The sequence below is a fragment of the Sphaeroforma arctica genome (assembly GCF_001186125.1).
Source record: "Sphaeroforma arctica JP610 unplaced genomic scaffold supercont1.105, whole genome shotgun sequence".
Classification (NCBI taxonomy): Eukaryota; class Ichthyosporea; order Ichthyophonida; genus Sphaeroforma; species Sphaeroforma arctica.
The window spans coordinates 32,432-48,995 of record NW_014040453.1 but is presented as its reverse complement, the minus strand read 5'-3'; the positions used below and the strand labels follow the sequence as shown (position 1 = coordinate 48,995).

The following is a 16,564-nucleotide window of genomic DNA, read 5'->3' as shown; positions in this document are numbered from 1 at the left end:
ATATATGTGTGTGTGTGTGTGTTGTTATATATATATATATATATATAGTCATAGATACATGTATGGCATGTGTATTAACGAAGATCCGAAAAGAAAGATATGCCAGGAGTCTAACAATCGAGACAGTATCGCTACCACACATAAGGGATATAGATATTACTTGTGATTTAAGTGTCTATGTTCGGTGTGATGAACCGATACTATATTATTTTCTTATTTTGATTGAAATTTAGATATGCAAGATTAATTTTACGCTTTATAACAGTTTATAGTAACATACGCAACAATCAATTCTCCCCTCGCCTTTACATAGAGACGAAATTCGGGTATTGAATCTGCAATACTCCGGCCTCCCGGATACGTCTCCATGTGATACATGCATACGGGAGACGGTTGTAACTGAAAAGACTCCCCAGAAACACTACGAACTTAGAAAATAATATATTATTAGAGCTCGCTGCATTCATATTTCGGAATTGACGAGTGGTTGCTGTCTTTAGATTAAGTACAACCTCTGACATGGTACTATGATAGACATGCAGCACTGCTCGATGAAACTGGCACCGTTCTGCCGGTTGATATATCCTCGTATACATGGATATATTGACAGTGTGCCGTTGCGGGTGTAGTTTGCACCACGGTGTTGATGAGGTATTGCTGTACACTCGCAGAGCGCGCTCGTGATCAATTACAACAGGCAACACAGCGCACTACACAGACATGCTAAATAAATAAATAAAATTCAACAACGTAAACGCTTTTCTTTTTTTTCTTTTTTAAAAACAAAACAAAAAATATTTTAAAATTTTCTAAATATTACACAATCCAAAGGCGATGATTGACCTCGATATTGGCCACAACAGTCCTCTCCTCATCGCTATCACCTGCACAGCCAAGGACAGAGAGGTTTATTCTTGTTATGAAATACATATTCGATTTTCTAATTTTTTTATTTTCAAAACGTTTATTCGAGTCAAACGACTGTAAACAGAGACGACCTATTATAAGACCGGCATTGTCAAATCGAAAAGGGTTTTGCATTTTCTCTTTTATTGTTTTGAGAAAAAACGCGCAAGACGAATTGATGAACAGATGAGGTATTTATGTTTTTTTTTTAAAAAGACAATATCATAGCCCTCTGAATTCAACATCAGAAGGATATGACAAGATGTTTTTTATAAATACATTAAAAAAATATTATTTAGGCGCGGCACAAGGAGTCGTGACAATATGAATATTTTCAAAATTTGAACTAAAATCTAAAGAGCTGAGAAGACAGCTCACAGCGCAGTGAGGCGTGAGCGCACCTGCGCCATTGTGCGTAAATAGATTTCTTGATCATATCCACACAATTAATGTGTCAATCTATAAGCAACCCCCATAGAGTGATTCATATGCTTCCCGCAGTGAAGAATCCACATCCGCTGGACAAACTGACTTTTGAAATAGACTACAAATTCAATGAAACTGGTCATACCCAGCGCACTTCTCCATTTCCTGCTTCTTCGACACAACGATGGTGGTGAATACAAAGACATCTATGGTCAACCATATTATCAATCACGAGCAAAAGCAGCAGTTTGACGGACATAATGGCAAAACACTTCATATTGAGGCTAATCGCATGGGAGATAGATGCGATGATGGAAGCACTTTCGATTCAGTGGATATTCGCACACCAAATATACTAAGAAAAACAGCACCGCATACAAGCTTAGCTGCTGCAGCTAGCCAGGTGGGAATCAAAGATATGGACATAGACATGGAATCTATCGTACAAGTTGTAGACCATCACACGGCTACTATAGACGAAAAGCAAATAAACGCGGGCAAATCCATTCCACTTGCTCAGTTTTTAGGACAGGTGTCCAGGAATAGCGATTACATGGCCGGTTCATTCTCAACGAAGATGTGTAATGCAACAAGTACTAAAACCACTACCGAAAATGACAGATCTACACAAGGAGAACGTCAAACAGACCCTCAGCAAAAGGTACTATCAAAGGCTGTAAGCTCGTTACCGTACGATAGCCGTGGTGAACTGAAAGTATTGAAACCAGTTTCAAGCAGTAGCTTAGAAGTTGGGAATGTCACAAGTAGCGTGGAGACGTACACCAGCACTACAGTTGGTGAAGATCCAGGGCTTGTCATGAGATTGCGGAAAGACTATTCAGTGGCACATGCTGCTGTTCGGAATGAGCATAAGAAGAATTCAGCTGAAATGAGTGCAACTGATATGCGGAGTTTTGTACAGACTGTGAATGATAGTAGTAGCTTGAAGCGTGATTTCGCGCCGAACAAAGACCTTTATGATTCTGCGATATACGATTGCATCGATTTTAACAATGAATGGGATACAAATCTTGATGCGACGCGGAACGAAGAGGATGACAGCGTGGACTCGAGCAAAGAGGTTTGTACTGGATTAGCAGTTTCGTGTCCAAGTCAACTGCACTATAATATATACAGATGTTTCTCAAAGTATATCTTACGTAACAAGCACTTCGATATATTCTTGAGATAATCGATAATAGTTCGACCATACCGCTTTTTTAACGCTTCAAAAAAAAATAGTCCCATCCTGACTGAATACTAAGTCACTTTACGCACACAACTAGTAGGTTCTAATGCTAGCTCTTCAGGACGTAGAGATGCGTCTGAGAATGGCAGAAAACAAGCTGAGGTTTGTAGAGACCACTAAAAACAGGCACTCAGGATTATTGGGAGGTATGAATGAAATCAGAGTGCAACTCAATCACCTAAAACAATCATCGAGGGCGAACCAGACTGTGATACAGCACTTGACAACAAAGCAAAAGCAACTGGTAAGTTGAATTTATCAGCGCCCATTATACTTTGTTCGCGTGTCAATAATATTCACAGCTTGATCGCGGCAGCGGAAGTTTGTCGACCGCTCCTTCGCATTCCGAGATGTGTGTACATATATTTACAATTAAGTTCTATCACTATGCTGAAACGGGCAGGAGCAGCGCGGAGTAGATCGATTGCTAAATGAAAGATTTTGGATCGGATTTACTGTATCTGCGGGTCTGCTAAGCATAGCAATTTACTTGTCCCGCTAGTTATGTATTTAGCATACTATTTACCCAGTCTGTACCCGCTATGTAGCCAGGTTATAAATCACAATCAATCACTGCAAATCTGATTATGACGCGTATGCGAGCGTCATATTTTATTTTAGCGGTCGAATGCGTATAAGCGTTCAGACATTTTGTTTTAAAAAACAATCAAAAATTATAAAAAGGATACATCGGCCATAGCCCTCCAAATTATACATTTAGGGCTAAATATTTATTTATGCAAAAATGTCCTGTTTTTGTTTTTTTGTTTTTTTTTGATAATATGCATTTTGCAATTTCCGGCCTGTAACGGAATTATTCTATATTTTACACAAAGCTTATCCAATTGGACGATAACAATAGGCGGGCTCTGCCGGAAGGAAGCAATGGTCAATCTTCAAAAACACAATTTATATTTACAATAAATACAAATATTGTCTATTCAAATACATAGATAAATAAATTTAGAGAATTAGAGACATTTATTGCATTTTTATTTATTTAAATAAACACAATACTTTAGGTATTGTTTACTAATTTTTTTTACAGGTTTACTTTCCTGAGCAGGTCGACGGTGGTTTGTATGGCCATCGCTATAAAAAAAACACAGCGGCGGATCGTCACGTCGTCACGATTCCAGTCGCCAAACTTAAGCTATTTATAGTTAGTTATTGATACAGGATCTATACGAAAAGCCTGTTGTAATCAATTTTATTTTATTAAATCGACATATGGAGATAAGACTCAAAAGTAGTGATATCAAATTGACGATCATCTAGGCGTAGGGCATTGGGTGCAAAAGCTGTGTTATTGTTCTCTATTTTCTAACTTTTACACATTGTCGAATATACGAGTCGCTGGCTCGCCAGTGATGATACTACCAAGCTCTAGCAAATATATATTATGTCATGTGAGAGTTAATTGCTAAATGTTAAGTAGTGCCTGTTCATTCCTTCAGATTCGAGTTAGTAGCACCGGCAGTACACCATAAAGTATCAAATTGAAATTGGGTTGTTATTGCCTCCGAGCCAACTTTCGTAAAGATGGCGTTGTCACACATGGTGGTTATATGCATAACGCTTCTATTGGCGTTGCTTCAGCATGTTCAGGGTATGTATATATGGATTGTCTGGGGGAGTATTCGGGGTTTTTCGGGTGCTTTTATTTATCGGAAATGATGCTAAAATTTCAGCATATAGAATATCACTTCCACAAAAGAAGGTACAGCATACGTAGAAGCAGACAATATTCAAGCAATACTATTGTTTCTGAGTATACACTTCTACAAAAACATCGAATCAAGAGATTAAATCTGCGCCTTACAACATTGCAGGAGCATCATGTGCGGACTATGCCAACTGCGACTCGTGCATAAACAATGGTATAATAAGCGCATGTGGATGGTGTGTAGATGATCAAACTTGCAGATCTTCTAATACTGACGCATCATGTTTGGATTACCAAAGCCCGACATCGCGAAAGATAGATGAAACTGTCAATAATAACTCAGATATCAACCCCGTTCGCGTGGAAGTGAAGCTAAGAGTGGGTATGTAATACTGTCTTGCACCCTGAGCCTCAATGCACACGGTTTGGAAACTACTACAGTTATACCATAATGCACACGGTTTGGAAACTACTACAGTTATACCATTCTGGCTCGGTAATACCGTTTCGATTACCATTGTGGTATCTGAATGTGGAGTCTACATAGTTCCAAGGGGGCAAGGATAAACAACATTATCATATCTACCACCTGACAACAACCATATACACACCTGGCCAGTAGATATTTCTAGTAGGTGTGCCACTTGTCAGCGTATTCCCCATGAATATGATAGTTCTCCAGTACATTTATGACGAACAAGTATGTCGAAGAAAAGTATAGCGAATATAAGCAGGGTATATATACAAATATTGAAAGGGAATACGAAAAATAACCGGCAGTACCTATGGCCATATTGCGAATGCTAGGCAGGATTTGTTTTTGAGTGAGGTGCACATTATCGCTCTATTTCTGTGCAGAGGGTTTTTTTTTGCTCTGACTCCTAGAATTCGTTGCCCGATGCTCACTGTGAAATCTTTCTAACAGGTAAGCCCTTGACTGTATCATTCGACGTGAAAGTTCCAGAAGGCAAGCCTATCGATTTCTTCTTCCTGTTTGATGCTTCAGGGTCCATGGTACGTTTGTTTGACACCATAATTATATTCAAATGACTGAAGAATTCCTCAAACTTGTTAATTTGATGTGCATGGGAGAGCTATCCTTGGCCCAACTCACACTTGTATTTATATGTACATATTGGCGCATTTAAAACAACCACACTGCATATACATCTAGGGGCACTCTCACACACTAAAACGATAGTTTCTAACTATTGGTACCAGTATTGCTGCTGAAAGAATGCTTGTTTAAGTGCCTGAAACGATGGTCGATCACGTGCATAGTTCTGCGCTTGATTTCTGTACCCATATGATTGATGATTTATTCGTCAAAACGTAGCGCTTTCTAAGAATTATCTTCGTGTTGCCAACGAGTTTTAGGGCAAATTTAGTCAATATTGTCAAGTTTGATACAATTTCGAAATTAGAAGTTAAATGTAGTATCGACAACTACTAAAGTATCTATTTGCTCTATATCCGGCTGCCGACAGTCAGACGACATGAAAAAGATTCAATCCATCTCGGCGCAATTCCGAAGTCTCCTCACCGGACTTTGTGACATCAACGCTGGCGATCCTAATCCCGAGTATGTAGGGTGCGAATACATCCGTATAGTTTGTCACAGAGAACATGCCGTATACACTATGTGCACAATCATGCCATTTCGCTATGTTGGTCATGTATCCGATACCCTACCTGAATATATTGTAAAACAGATGAAGGCGTAGATGAAAAGGCCAACTATTTCTTCTGTCTGCACTACATATCGAAGTGTTGTATGGGTGCAAGCTGTGTGCTCTACCCAACTTCCGTAATCTGCACAACGATGAGCGTGTACACAGATGTAGAGATAAACTGATATACAGCTCAAAACCAATAGTCAGTTTGCGCACAGTGTGCGTGTAATCACAGTATGTTTTCATGCACTATCAGGATACATGTGCACGTATATAACGAGAATACTACTATACAATTGTTTCGATATTACCTGAGAAGTAACCGTTAACCTGAACAAAACAGATTGATCTCAGCGGAACTTGTGCGACATAGCTGAGGTAATGTTGTGCATGTGCCAGTCGTGTTGCGAATGCACTCTCCCTACAGCTGGAAAAAACTCTATATATAGCGATTATCAAAGGATTCGCTAGCATTTATACACGCTGCAATAGTCACTCATATTCCGTATGTACCCGTGCACAACACAGCTGCGTGAAGATGCAGGTCGCAAACTTCATCGACAGACAACAAAACTTTATCTACCCGGACTCGATGGATGACTACAAAAAGCGTGTGTACCCGTTCCGTTTTGGCCTGGGCTACGAAGACGGAGAGTTCAAAGCATTCCTAGATACCCCCAATGATAGTGTAAGCATATGTATTCGTGGGACTGTTTTTTTCATGGGACTGTTTTGGGATTTGTTCGCGAATGTATATATATGTAACTATGTATTCACGGCTATAATACAAATACTGCTCTAGTTAAACGTATCTCAAAGTGTATGGACATTCATCCATATGCACAATGCGGTCGAATACGAGCAAAGTTTGAATTGAAGCAGACATGGGCAGTTGCGTATAACTGATTTGAACTCACTAAATTATGGGCCAAGCATGCACCATTATAACACAGATATTTTCTAAAAGGTAATCCAAAAAAGGTGCACAAGCAGGCAAAAAAGTATACCGCATGCGTTTGATGATTCTCATAGTTTCCAGATGTGTGTTGATATGTACATATTGCATCATGTCCAGTTAAAACACATGTGTAAATGTACGATTACTGATTTCATATATTATGCATTTATAATCATGTCTGTAAAAGCCTTCTGTGGCATTCCCAGTGCTTGATGATTGACAGTGATACGTACACGCTCACAATATATGTTGTCTTATCCCGTATCCCACAGAACAACTTCATCGACGCGATTTCAGACACCGACAACAACCGCGTCATTCTGAACGGTGATGAGCCTGAAGGGGCATTTGATGCAATTATGCAGGCCATTCAATGCGCCAAATGGAATCCCGATGCACGACATCTGGTAAGTGGTTTTTGAATACATGCATAAATGCGCTGTGGCTGCTGTCGTAAGAGTGTGAGAATTGTGTGAGGATGAGTAGATGTGGTAAATTGTACTAAGATAGCAGGGGCGTGGAAACATGGATGTACACGTGCTGGTACTGAATGGGTAATGTTTCATTTGCCCAAAGACCATATATGGAAGAAAGTATTGCAAGTGAAATTACGGTACAGCTGAGCAGTATGTACACGTACATGCCAGCACTATGTGTGTGCCAGCTACGCGCACATATGCATGTACAACATACTTAATCGTGTGCAATATGGTGTAGGGTTGAGATTTAGCGACAGCACACGACTGTTTTAGTTATGGTTTGTCAGTGTGTGTAGTTTATATGGGTTGATAGTATAAACGCTCACTGGATATTCTATCCGAGGTTGCAGTGTTTGTATTGTATTGTCTTTCTTCGCATGGATCCTGCAACGCGTTGAATCTTCTCTGATCTACTGTTGCCCTGCCAATAAGCCCTCAGAATAAGCAGAAACACTATACCATACTAACTTCCACGCACTGCCCAGTGGACAACCAAGCACTATGGATACCGCTCTTACCTACCTACTTTGCACCCACCTCTTCACAGCTATTCGTAGGGACGGATGCGGTGTCGCATTTAGAAGGTCTCAGCCTACACCCCCTCGCCACACAGTTCACTAGTTGGTTACCTGATTTCTTCACTGGCCAGTACCTGGTGAAGCGGTGCAAGGCGCTCGGTGATCCGGGGTGTAGGAAGGACCTGTCTGGAAGGTATAGCGCATCACAGCTTTGTGGTTCAGTTTAGTCTCATTTGAGTTCTCAGGATGTAATACACAAGTGGTGAGCATGCACTTTTTTTGGTTTGGATCGACCTCTGTGTGAGTGAGAGAGCGAAGGAAAAGATTGATTGTGGCTCTGTTATATCTAGTATGCATATGTTTCTGGAACTGGGCATCGCATTATGTCCCTGCCCTGAAACATTTGCTCCACCCCTCAAGAGCCGCGTGACACAGCTACACCTCACCGCATACTACCAATACGTTGCACACAGATGGGGTCTGCTGCAGGAGCGTAACAAACAAACGTGCTGGATCAAGACCTTTGACGGAGACACGGCTGAAAACGTTCGAGAAGCTCAGCTACGCGAGGTGCACAGCAACTGTATGCTTGACGACGCCCCAAGTGCCAGTAAGCTGAAGCAAGCAATGCTAGCTAACAACGTGATACCCATCTTCGCTGCGACTAATACCGACAATAAAATCTGGGTATGAGAGCAAGGCATATTTTATAAGCCAGCAATATGAAGTAGCTTCATCGTTATTATATCTACACTGTGCCACCACTGCTCCCTCCGAATACTCATGCCTGCCCCTACACCCACACAGCAATTCTGGACTGCCTTGCAGGCGAGTCTAGGGTTTGGTGGCATCGCCGTCCTAGCAGAAGACTCCGAGAACATCGCCACACTCATACAGAGTGCGTACAGCAACATCCAGAGCACGGTACAGATTGAGCCTATCGACAATGGCTATGGCCGAGTGGACTTTATCAAGATGTAAGCTACTGCCGTGGAAGGGTTATAGGGTTAGGGTTTACAGCTTTAGGGTATAAGATCGGCTGGGTTACGGTTTAGAGCTTTGGGGTATAAAATCGGCTGGGTGGTGTAGTGCACGTACTGTACGGCTTAGTATGACGTTTGGTATAAGTGATACTTCAATTCAACTACAAAGATCTACATTATTACGATACATTGGTCACCGAATCCAATCTCTCTTTGTGCGCCAGGATCGATGCACCTAAAACCGTGGCGAATCTGGGTGGGTCGGTGACGATGACTGTGACGCTAGAGGCCAAAGCGGACGGTACACCTCTGAGCACAGCCTGGTCTGATGTGGAAAATCCACCGCTGCGTTTGCTGGCCTTAGGCATTGGAGAAGTAGAGATCAAGATCGGAAAACAGACCTGCGACTGTATGTTCTTCCAAGTATCTGTTCAGTATGTGTCTATCCCCTGGTATGTGTGTGCTTGGTGCCTGTCAGACGAACACACGAGTCTATCAACCTCCTTCGCATAGCTCACATACAACCTTTGCCATTGCAGGTTATGACACAGAAGAAATCCTAGCAAATGGCGTGTGCACGTGCGGGTTGTGCGAGTGCGAGTCGGTCACAGCATGCCCAGTCAATCCCGACACGGGCATCGAGGTAACATTAAGTAGTGATGCTTGGACAGACAGTTTACGTTGGGTTATTAGTAAATCGGTTTAAATAGGGCGTATACATGCATGTATTTGAGCGCACAATATGGGTGTCGACGTATGTGGTGATTTCAGTGTAGAGCTATGAAAGAATTGGATACTCTTTTCGGTATTATACTGATTTGAATCTGTCTGTGATTTCTCGGATCTGTTTTCCGTCCCAAATTAGTCTCGTAAACTAACCTTCGCCACAATCTCTTTCATTTGTTTTTCCGTGGCAGTGCTCTGGCCTGGGCGTGTGCACATGTGGCACGTGCCGCTGCAACGAAGCCACAGGAAGTGCATGCGAGTGTAAGTGACGCATGCGATTGACTATGCTTTCCAAACTGTGTCATGATTGTTAGATTTTAAGTCACATCATCAAATATAGCTTATTTGGGTATATTACAATACTATTTTTAACATATGTAGTATGATATGTTATGGGATACTACCTGTATGTTGTATAATGCATAGTTTATAGGATATTATTTATATGCTGTAATATATGTCACTACTAGTAGAAAATGTGTTGTATCATAATAGTATTTACATACGATTAGCATCATATAAGTAGTCATTCGGGTCTAACTTCAATTTTAGTGGCGCGAACGGATGAGATTGTATTTTCCGAGGGCTATAGTTTGGTCTTCCAGTCAATACATACACCAACGTTACCGGCACCATAGCCGCACTTATTCAATTCAGCCTTGGGCGCATGTTTGTTAGTATGTGCTCCCATTCGCACAGCGTCGAATAATCAGATAGTGGGTATACAACCACACCTACAGACAAATGAAAAACGTATGCAAATTTGTACTGATAATTGTTCTCTCGACGTATAAAAGTATTTACTGATACGTTTTGTCTACGTATATTGCAGGTCCAAGTGGTGATGGAGCATGTCCCGTGGCGGCCAACGGACTTGTCTGTGGAGGCCCTCTACAAGGACAGTGTGAATGTGGTAGGTGTCTGGCCCTTGTATACTTATACTTTCTGATATGTATTTCCATCAAGAAATCACAAAAAGGATAACTCACTGGAGGTATGGAAGCCATGGGAAGTCTGGTAATATACACACACACACACACACAAACATATATATATATATATATAATATATAATATATATATATATATATATGTGTGTGTGTGTGTGTGTGTGTGTGTGTGTGTGCATACGTGCACTAGTACGGTGAATTTTGACACAGACAATCAGTGGAAATAGTTTCTGAATACAGAACGTACCACACATGAATTTTCCTGCCAAGAATTGATCATAGATTTCTCTGCAACGCCGCCTCTATTATTGTCACAGAGGACAAAATGTGTCAACAAGCCTCATTGCAACATACTAACTAACATATATAGCCAAAGCAGTGATACACTAGTATAAAATGTTGGGATATATCTATATTCAAAGTGGATATACATACTCAAGTTGCATATGAATTTTGGTTGGTAGTGTATGTCGAAACATTGTTTAAACAAGAATTCCACACAGCTGAAGTCACCTACCGCTTTCTGAACACCCTCCGCAATCCTTATCCCACCCACAGGCAAGTGTGCGTGCTCGGCCGACTACAACGGCACGTCTTGCCAATGTGCAGAAACGCCCCCGCAATGCAACGCATCCAATTGCGTTAACGGGGAGTGCCTACCCAACGGTGATATCAATTGTCCGTATGACATCTGCATATGTGACGGGCTCTATACGGGTGACACTTGCGAATGTATGTTCGCTTTTCCGTGTGCTTTCGCTTGTGACAAACTTGTGTATGTATGTGACTGCTACTTATGTACGTATATTCGTGTGTACGTATGTTAGGGACTGTATCTGTATCTGCAACAACGCATTGTGCAGGGACAACAGTGGTAAGAACAATATGAACGAACACTGCATGTGCGATGGTCTATCTATCGGGGACATATGTGGATGTACTTGTCATGCGAGATTTCGGGGTGTATGTACATGACCGTCTGTGTGTATTTGTATGTGGATAAATCGGTAAACCTGTGCTATGTACAACTACGTTGTTCTATGTATATGTGCATTTGTGTATGAGTGTAATACTGACAAAATGGGTGCAGGTTTAAGTATATCCATATTGCATGGAGGCCACATACTTCAAGTTATCGCGTACTAAAAGACGTTTGTCACCGTGATATCCCTGTTCTCGCTAGTCGGAAACGACCTATCTCCTATACCCACAACTCACAACATCTATTAATGTGCCCGACTCCAACAATCAATACTCCACTGTCTTCTTCACATCGACTACATAGGCGCGCCCTGTGCTAGCACGTGCGCAGCTGAGAAGATGCAAGGGGTGTGTGTCACCACTGGTGCCACGTGTGGATCCTGTGAGTGTGCAGATGGGTACGATCCAGGTAGGTATGGGGCAGGGCTGCATCTGTCCTGAGTAGTCGTATGGCTATATTGTAATACAACATACCTACACCGGCGTGGGTGGTATGTGCTTGGGTGGGTTCATAGTACAAGCCATGAGTGTATTCACGGGATTTGTATAGAGAAGCGTGGTGTGTATAAGGAGTAGCAGTGGTATGAATGTTGTTTCGAATGCAGGTGCTTAATCAGCATTAGTAGTATGAGTACCGTTATCTACGCGACCTGCGTCTCATCATTGCCCACTCCGAGTGACATATTTCCTTACAGCATCTTCCGTTGAAATGCATGTACAAAAGTTTTCATCGCATGCTCTATTTGAACACATATTCCCATACACATTCCCATACACGACACAGTTTAAGCACACCTCGCAACATGATAGCATGTGCATCGCTTAAAAGCCCTACATCCGTTGTGCAAGCCTCGATTGACAATATGTACCGACCATCATCGCACGCCTCTATTGCGTTACATGCTATGCCATCATCGTCATATTTTAACTTAGTATATACACCACACCTATCCTCACAGCAACGGACTGCCAATGCAAGATCAGCGATCCCACAACCTGTCCACTCGTGGACGGTGAAGAGTGCGGGGGGCATGGCGTGTGTGTGTGTGGGGTGTGCGAGTGCAACACAGGCTACTCAGGCACCGACTGCGGCTGCAGTGAATACACACCTTGTGACTTTGACGACAACAACCAGCAGTGTGGTGGCCATGGACAGTGTGTGTGTGGCCAGTGCGAGTGCGAGGTCAGTGAGACGAACGAGCCCTTGTATGCCGATGACAGCTGCACCTGTAGGTGATGGTGTGAGTGAGGGAGAGTGATGCTCTTGTATGTGATTGTGTCTGTGTGAGTGAGAGAGCGTGATGTACTTGTAAGTGGTTGTGTATGTGTGAGTGAGGGAGAGAGCTCTCAGAACGCAAAAAAAAATCAACAAAAAAAATCGAAGTACTTCTGCTACCTACCACTCCTACCGGCGCTGTAACTACCCACTCACCCCTCATGCATTACCCCGTCTTCGCTCTCCAGGTGCCATCAATACCATCTGCCCTACGTTCAATGGCTTAGAATGTGGTGGTGAAGGCTTCGGAAACTGTTTAAGAGAGTCCCAAGACTGTGGTGTGGTATGTGCCCATCTGCAGTTTAGCTACCCCATCCATGCATACACACATGGTAGTCTGGTGCTATGGTTGCGTCTATTTCAGGTGTTCACATTTTTGCTTCAGCCTATGATACGTACCCACGGGATCATTGCATACACATCTTGTGCTGTACTCATCTCTCTATATATCACATCTCTCACCTCTCTCTCTCTCTCACTCTCTCTATCCCACATGTCCTGTCTAGTGTGAATGTGTGGATGGTCGTGCTGGGTCCAGCTGTGAGTGCATTGCTGAGGATTGTCCACTGAGTGAAGACGGGCTCGTCTGCAACGGCCGTGGTATGTTTATCTGAGCAGTTGAACGTTCAACGACGCCTAGGCCCACTTGTTCAGAACACTCAATCCAGCAGACGAACACGTTTAACGCACTCAACGAATAGATACATAGTCAACAAGATGAAGGACTTGATTGTTCTGCCTATGCTCTATAGTCATCCTATGTAGCTCTCCACCGAAACTCACAGCCATACTCAATCGACAAGATTCATTCAATCCCTCACAGCTTACTCCTTACCAAATCTGCCAGATAGATAAAACAGGTTATGAACCCTAAAACCCTATCTCACACGACCCATAAACCGCTACAACCACCTATCTCATATCTGAGTCCATCTGCCCATCTGTTCTCCAGGATCGTGCAATGAATGCGGGCGCTGTGAGTGTGATGAAGGCTTCGGAGGTGCATCGTGTTCGTGTGAAATTGCGGCCAATCCGTGCGATGCGGAGACCACGTGTGGTGGGCGTGGCACGTGTTTGTTTGAAGACGACCAGTGCGGTGTATGCACCTGCGACGAAAACTACATCGGCGACACCTGCGAATGTAAGCGGTCGATGTTAGAGTGTGTGAATATGTGTGTATGTATGTGTGTATGTGGCATGTGCATACATCTGCGAACGGACTTATTTGCATCATACTTGTATCGCGATTGAGCGCTTGCCAGTTGTTGAGATCATGTTGGGCATCACCATGGCAACGGATTGTCCGTTCAGTCAATATAGAGTGCACCTGTGCCGGCTGTGTTGACATGGGTTCTGTAAGTATCGTTCTGTTCTACGCAGTCTATGTTAAAAATATAGCTCGCCTTTAAGAGAGATTGTAGGTCGATGTCTCAACATAGCCTCATGACGATCTAGCACCACATGACGGTCTAACTAGCACCGCATGACAGTATTGACATAGATACAGTCTATTAAGTCTCGGCATAGCACCATATCGTACTGTTCTAATATCACATACCGTGCTACTTACCGGGTATATCACAGGCGATGTACGGCCCTGCCCCACAGTCAACGGACAACTGTGCGGAGAATTTGGGCTCGCCTGCGAGGCCTGCACCCGAAAGTGTATCTGCGAGGACGGGTACAAACAGCCCACATCGGAAGACGGGTGCGTCTGCCGAGACGATGTGTGTGGCGAAGTAGTTCTGGCCAATGGTACCGCCCAAGTGTGCTCAGGTCGAGGTAAGCAATACACATACGTTGGCATTAAGGGTTAGGGTTTTTTGGGGGGGGGATTTGTATCCGGACCCCTTGTCCCCGCCCTGTCCAGTTTATTTTTGGACTGGTAACCCGCTATATGCTACTAACGGATACACACCCCCTTGATATACAACTACGCCAGGCACCTGCGGAGCGTCTGACTGTGGGTGTACTTGTGACGAAGGGTTTGCAGGACAGGACTGTTCCGAATGCGATCCCGGAACTAACTTCAACGTCACCCGTAACGTTGTGGTGGGCGACTATTGTGGCGGTGTTGTGGTGCAAGAAGCGACAGCTGTGTGTGTGGAAGATGTCTGCGCGTCCTGGTGTGAAGCGCATACAGACTGCGGTGACTGGTATGTTTGGTACCGTTTTGAGTCCCTTAGGGGTGTGGCAACTATTCGTGTTGGTTGTATATCCTAGAGTTTGTACATATGATACTGAGGGTATGCGATATTGGTATTGCTCCCGGAATAACATATATCACTGTAGGGATACGCCTCGGAAGATTGCGGATGAGCTGTGATATCTTTATTTGGTAGTTTATTGTTGAATCTCTGTCCCCACAGGTATACTAGACTTTTGTCGCTACCCAGTAGTTAGTAGGTTTACTATACATTTCCCGTCACCCACTGATTTACTAGCACAGGTTTACTAAAGCTTTCTGTCATAATCCTGACAGCTAACAAGGTCTTGTCGCCCACATTACCTCTCTAAACTTACCATCTGCTGCTTAATATACAGCGCCGACGATCTGGCGTGTGGCTGGTGTGGCTCCAACAACAAGTGCTATGATGCTGCGCGGGTCAGCTCTCTGTGCGCTGACCAGGACAGGGTCAATGAGGACTGCAACGATCCCGTTAATGCGGGCGGGGCCATCGGTGCCGCAGTAGGGGCTGTGGCTCTGTTGGTGCTGCTGACGGTTGCATTAGTCAAGGTACACACGTGGTTGTTATCCTGTGTAAACATTGGCTGTTGTAATAACTGTGGTTTGTGTATTCATTGATTGTGATGCAGTATTGCCGCCTTTTTATTCGATGTATGTGTTTACATATAGACACATATTCACACACTTTATCACGAACTTCACAAGATTCTTATCCGTAAGTTTCGATGCTTTATCACAAAATACACAAAATTCGCATCTAACCTTATTTTTTGCCACCGCACAGGGCATCCAAATGGTGATGGACAGACGAGAGTGGGCTGCGCATAATCGTGCACTAGAAGGCATGAAATGGAACACAAACGCAAACCCCCACTTCGAGCCCCAAACGACTGAGACAATCAATCCCTTCTATGCGGGTGGACCCTAAATGGTGTAATCGCTAAAGTGCTGTCATGGATTCAGTGACCCTGCTTAGCGCAGTTTGATACATACCAGATTTCAGAACGTATAAGGGTATACCAGAATGTATATGGGTTTGTGATATCACCCACTATACCGTATAGGCATGTGACCCGTTCTTATCGGGTAGATGTGCACATATCACACGCTCATATCAGATAGACATATACATGTGACCTGTTCGTAAGAGATAGATGTGTACATACGCGGGTAGTATGCTCAGGAGTACAAGAGTAACATACAAACAACAAGATATGAACTCAAGGTAGGACCAAGCTAATGAAAGCACGATTATTCGAATAGGGAAGAGCGCACATAGCGTGGGATATCCAAGTACAGATGATACAAAAGTGCAGAGAGGTTATCTCGATTGTAAAGGCGAACACACATCTGTATAGCATACAAAAGCACCTAAGAAGCAGCCCTCAACGAAGAAGTAAACCACTTCTCCTATAAATATATATAAGCTACACGCCCTTAAGAATAGCCACGGACGGAATATTTAAGATACGCAATAGTTATGTCAGTGACAACGAGCAGATAATCGAGATAAAAGATATGCTAGAAAGCAAAATGATAAGCAAGACTAAGGTGCATTCTGTTGGTCGAGTTTCGGTACGAGTTTG

The 16,564-nt window shown here is 43.2% G+C and overlaps 2 protein-coding genes across 3 annotated transcripts; both read left to right on the top strand.

Moving 5' to 3' along the window:
• Positions 1-1,516: 1,516 nt before the first annotated feature.
• On the top strand, positions 1,517-3,157 carry SARC_02361 (the record flags this gene model as incomplete). Of its 2 annotated transcripts, none has more annotated exons than XM_014303883.1 (3): positions 1,517-2,413; positions 2,622-2,825; positions 2,991-3,157. In XM_014303883.1, 3 exons carry the CDS (start codon positions 1,517-1,519, stop codon positions 3,081-3,083), a joined length of 1,194 nt encoding a protein of 397 aa, XP_014159358.1. In that variant the 3' UTR covers positions 3,084-3,157. The 2 variants fall into 2 exon arrangements, with proteins under 2 accessions (XP_014159358.1, XP_014159357.1); XM_014303882.1 differs by having other exon boundaries at positions 2,884-3,157.
• Positions 3,158-4,123: 966 nt separating this feature from the next.
• On the top strand, positions 4,124-15,906 carry SARC_02360 (hypothetical protein; the record flags this gene model as incomplete). The annotated part of the gene is made up of 23 exons (XM_014303881.1): positions 4,124-4,190; positions 4,414-4,629; positions 5,173-5,261; positions 5,735-5,829; positions 6,449-6,608; positions 7,151-7,285; positions 7,905-8,068; positions 8,349-8,562; positions 8,683-8,852; positions 9,083-9,267; positions 9,398-9,501; positions 9,776-9,845; positions 10,417-10,497; positions 11,092-11,265; positions 11,819-11,923; positions 12,474-12,743; positions 12,979-13,073; positions 13,297-13,390; positions 13,743-13,931; positions 14,375-14,572; positions 14,733-14,946; positions 15,335-15,527; positions 15,763-15,906. The coding sequence occupies 23 exons, from the start codon at positions 4,124-4,126 to the stop codon at positions 15,904-15,906; spliced, it is 3,426 nt and encodes a 1,141-aa protein (XP_014159356.1).
• Positions 15,907-16,564: the final 658 nt, after the last annotated feature.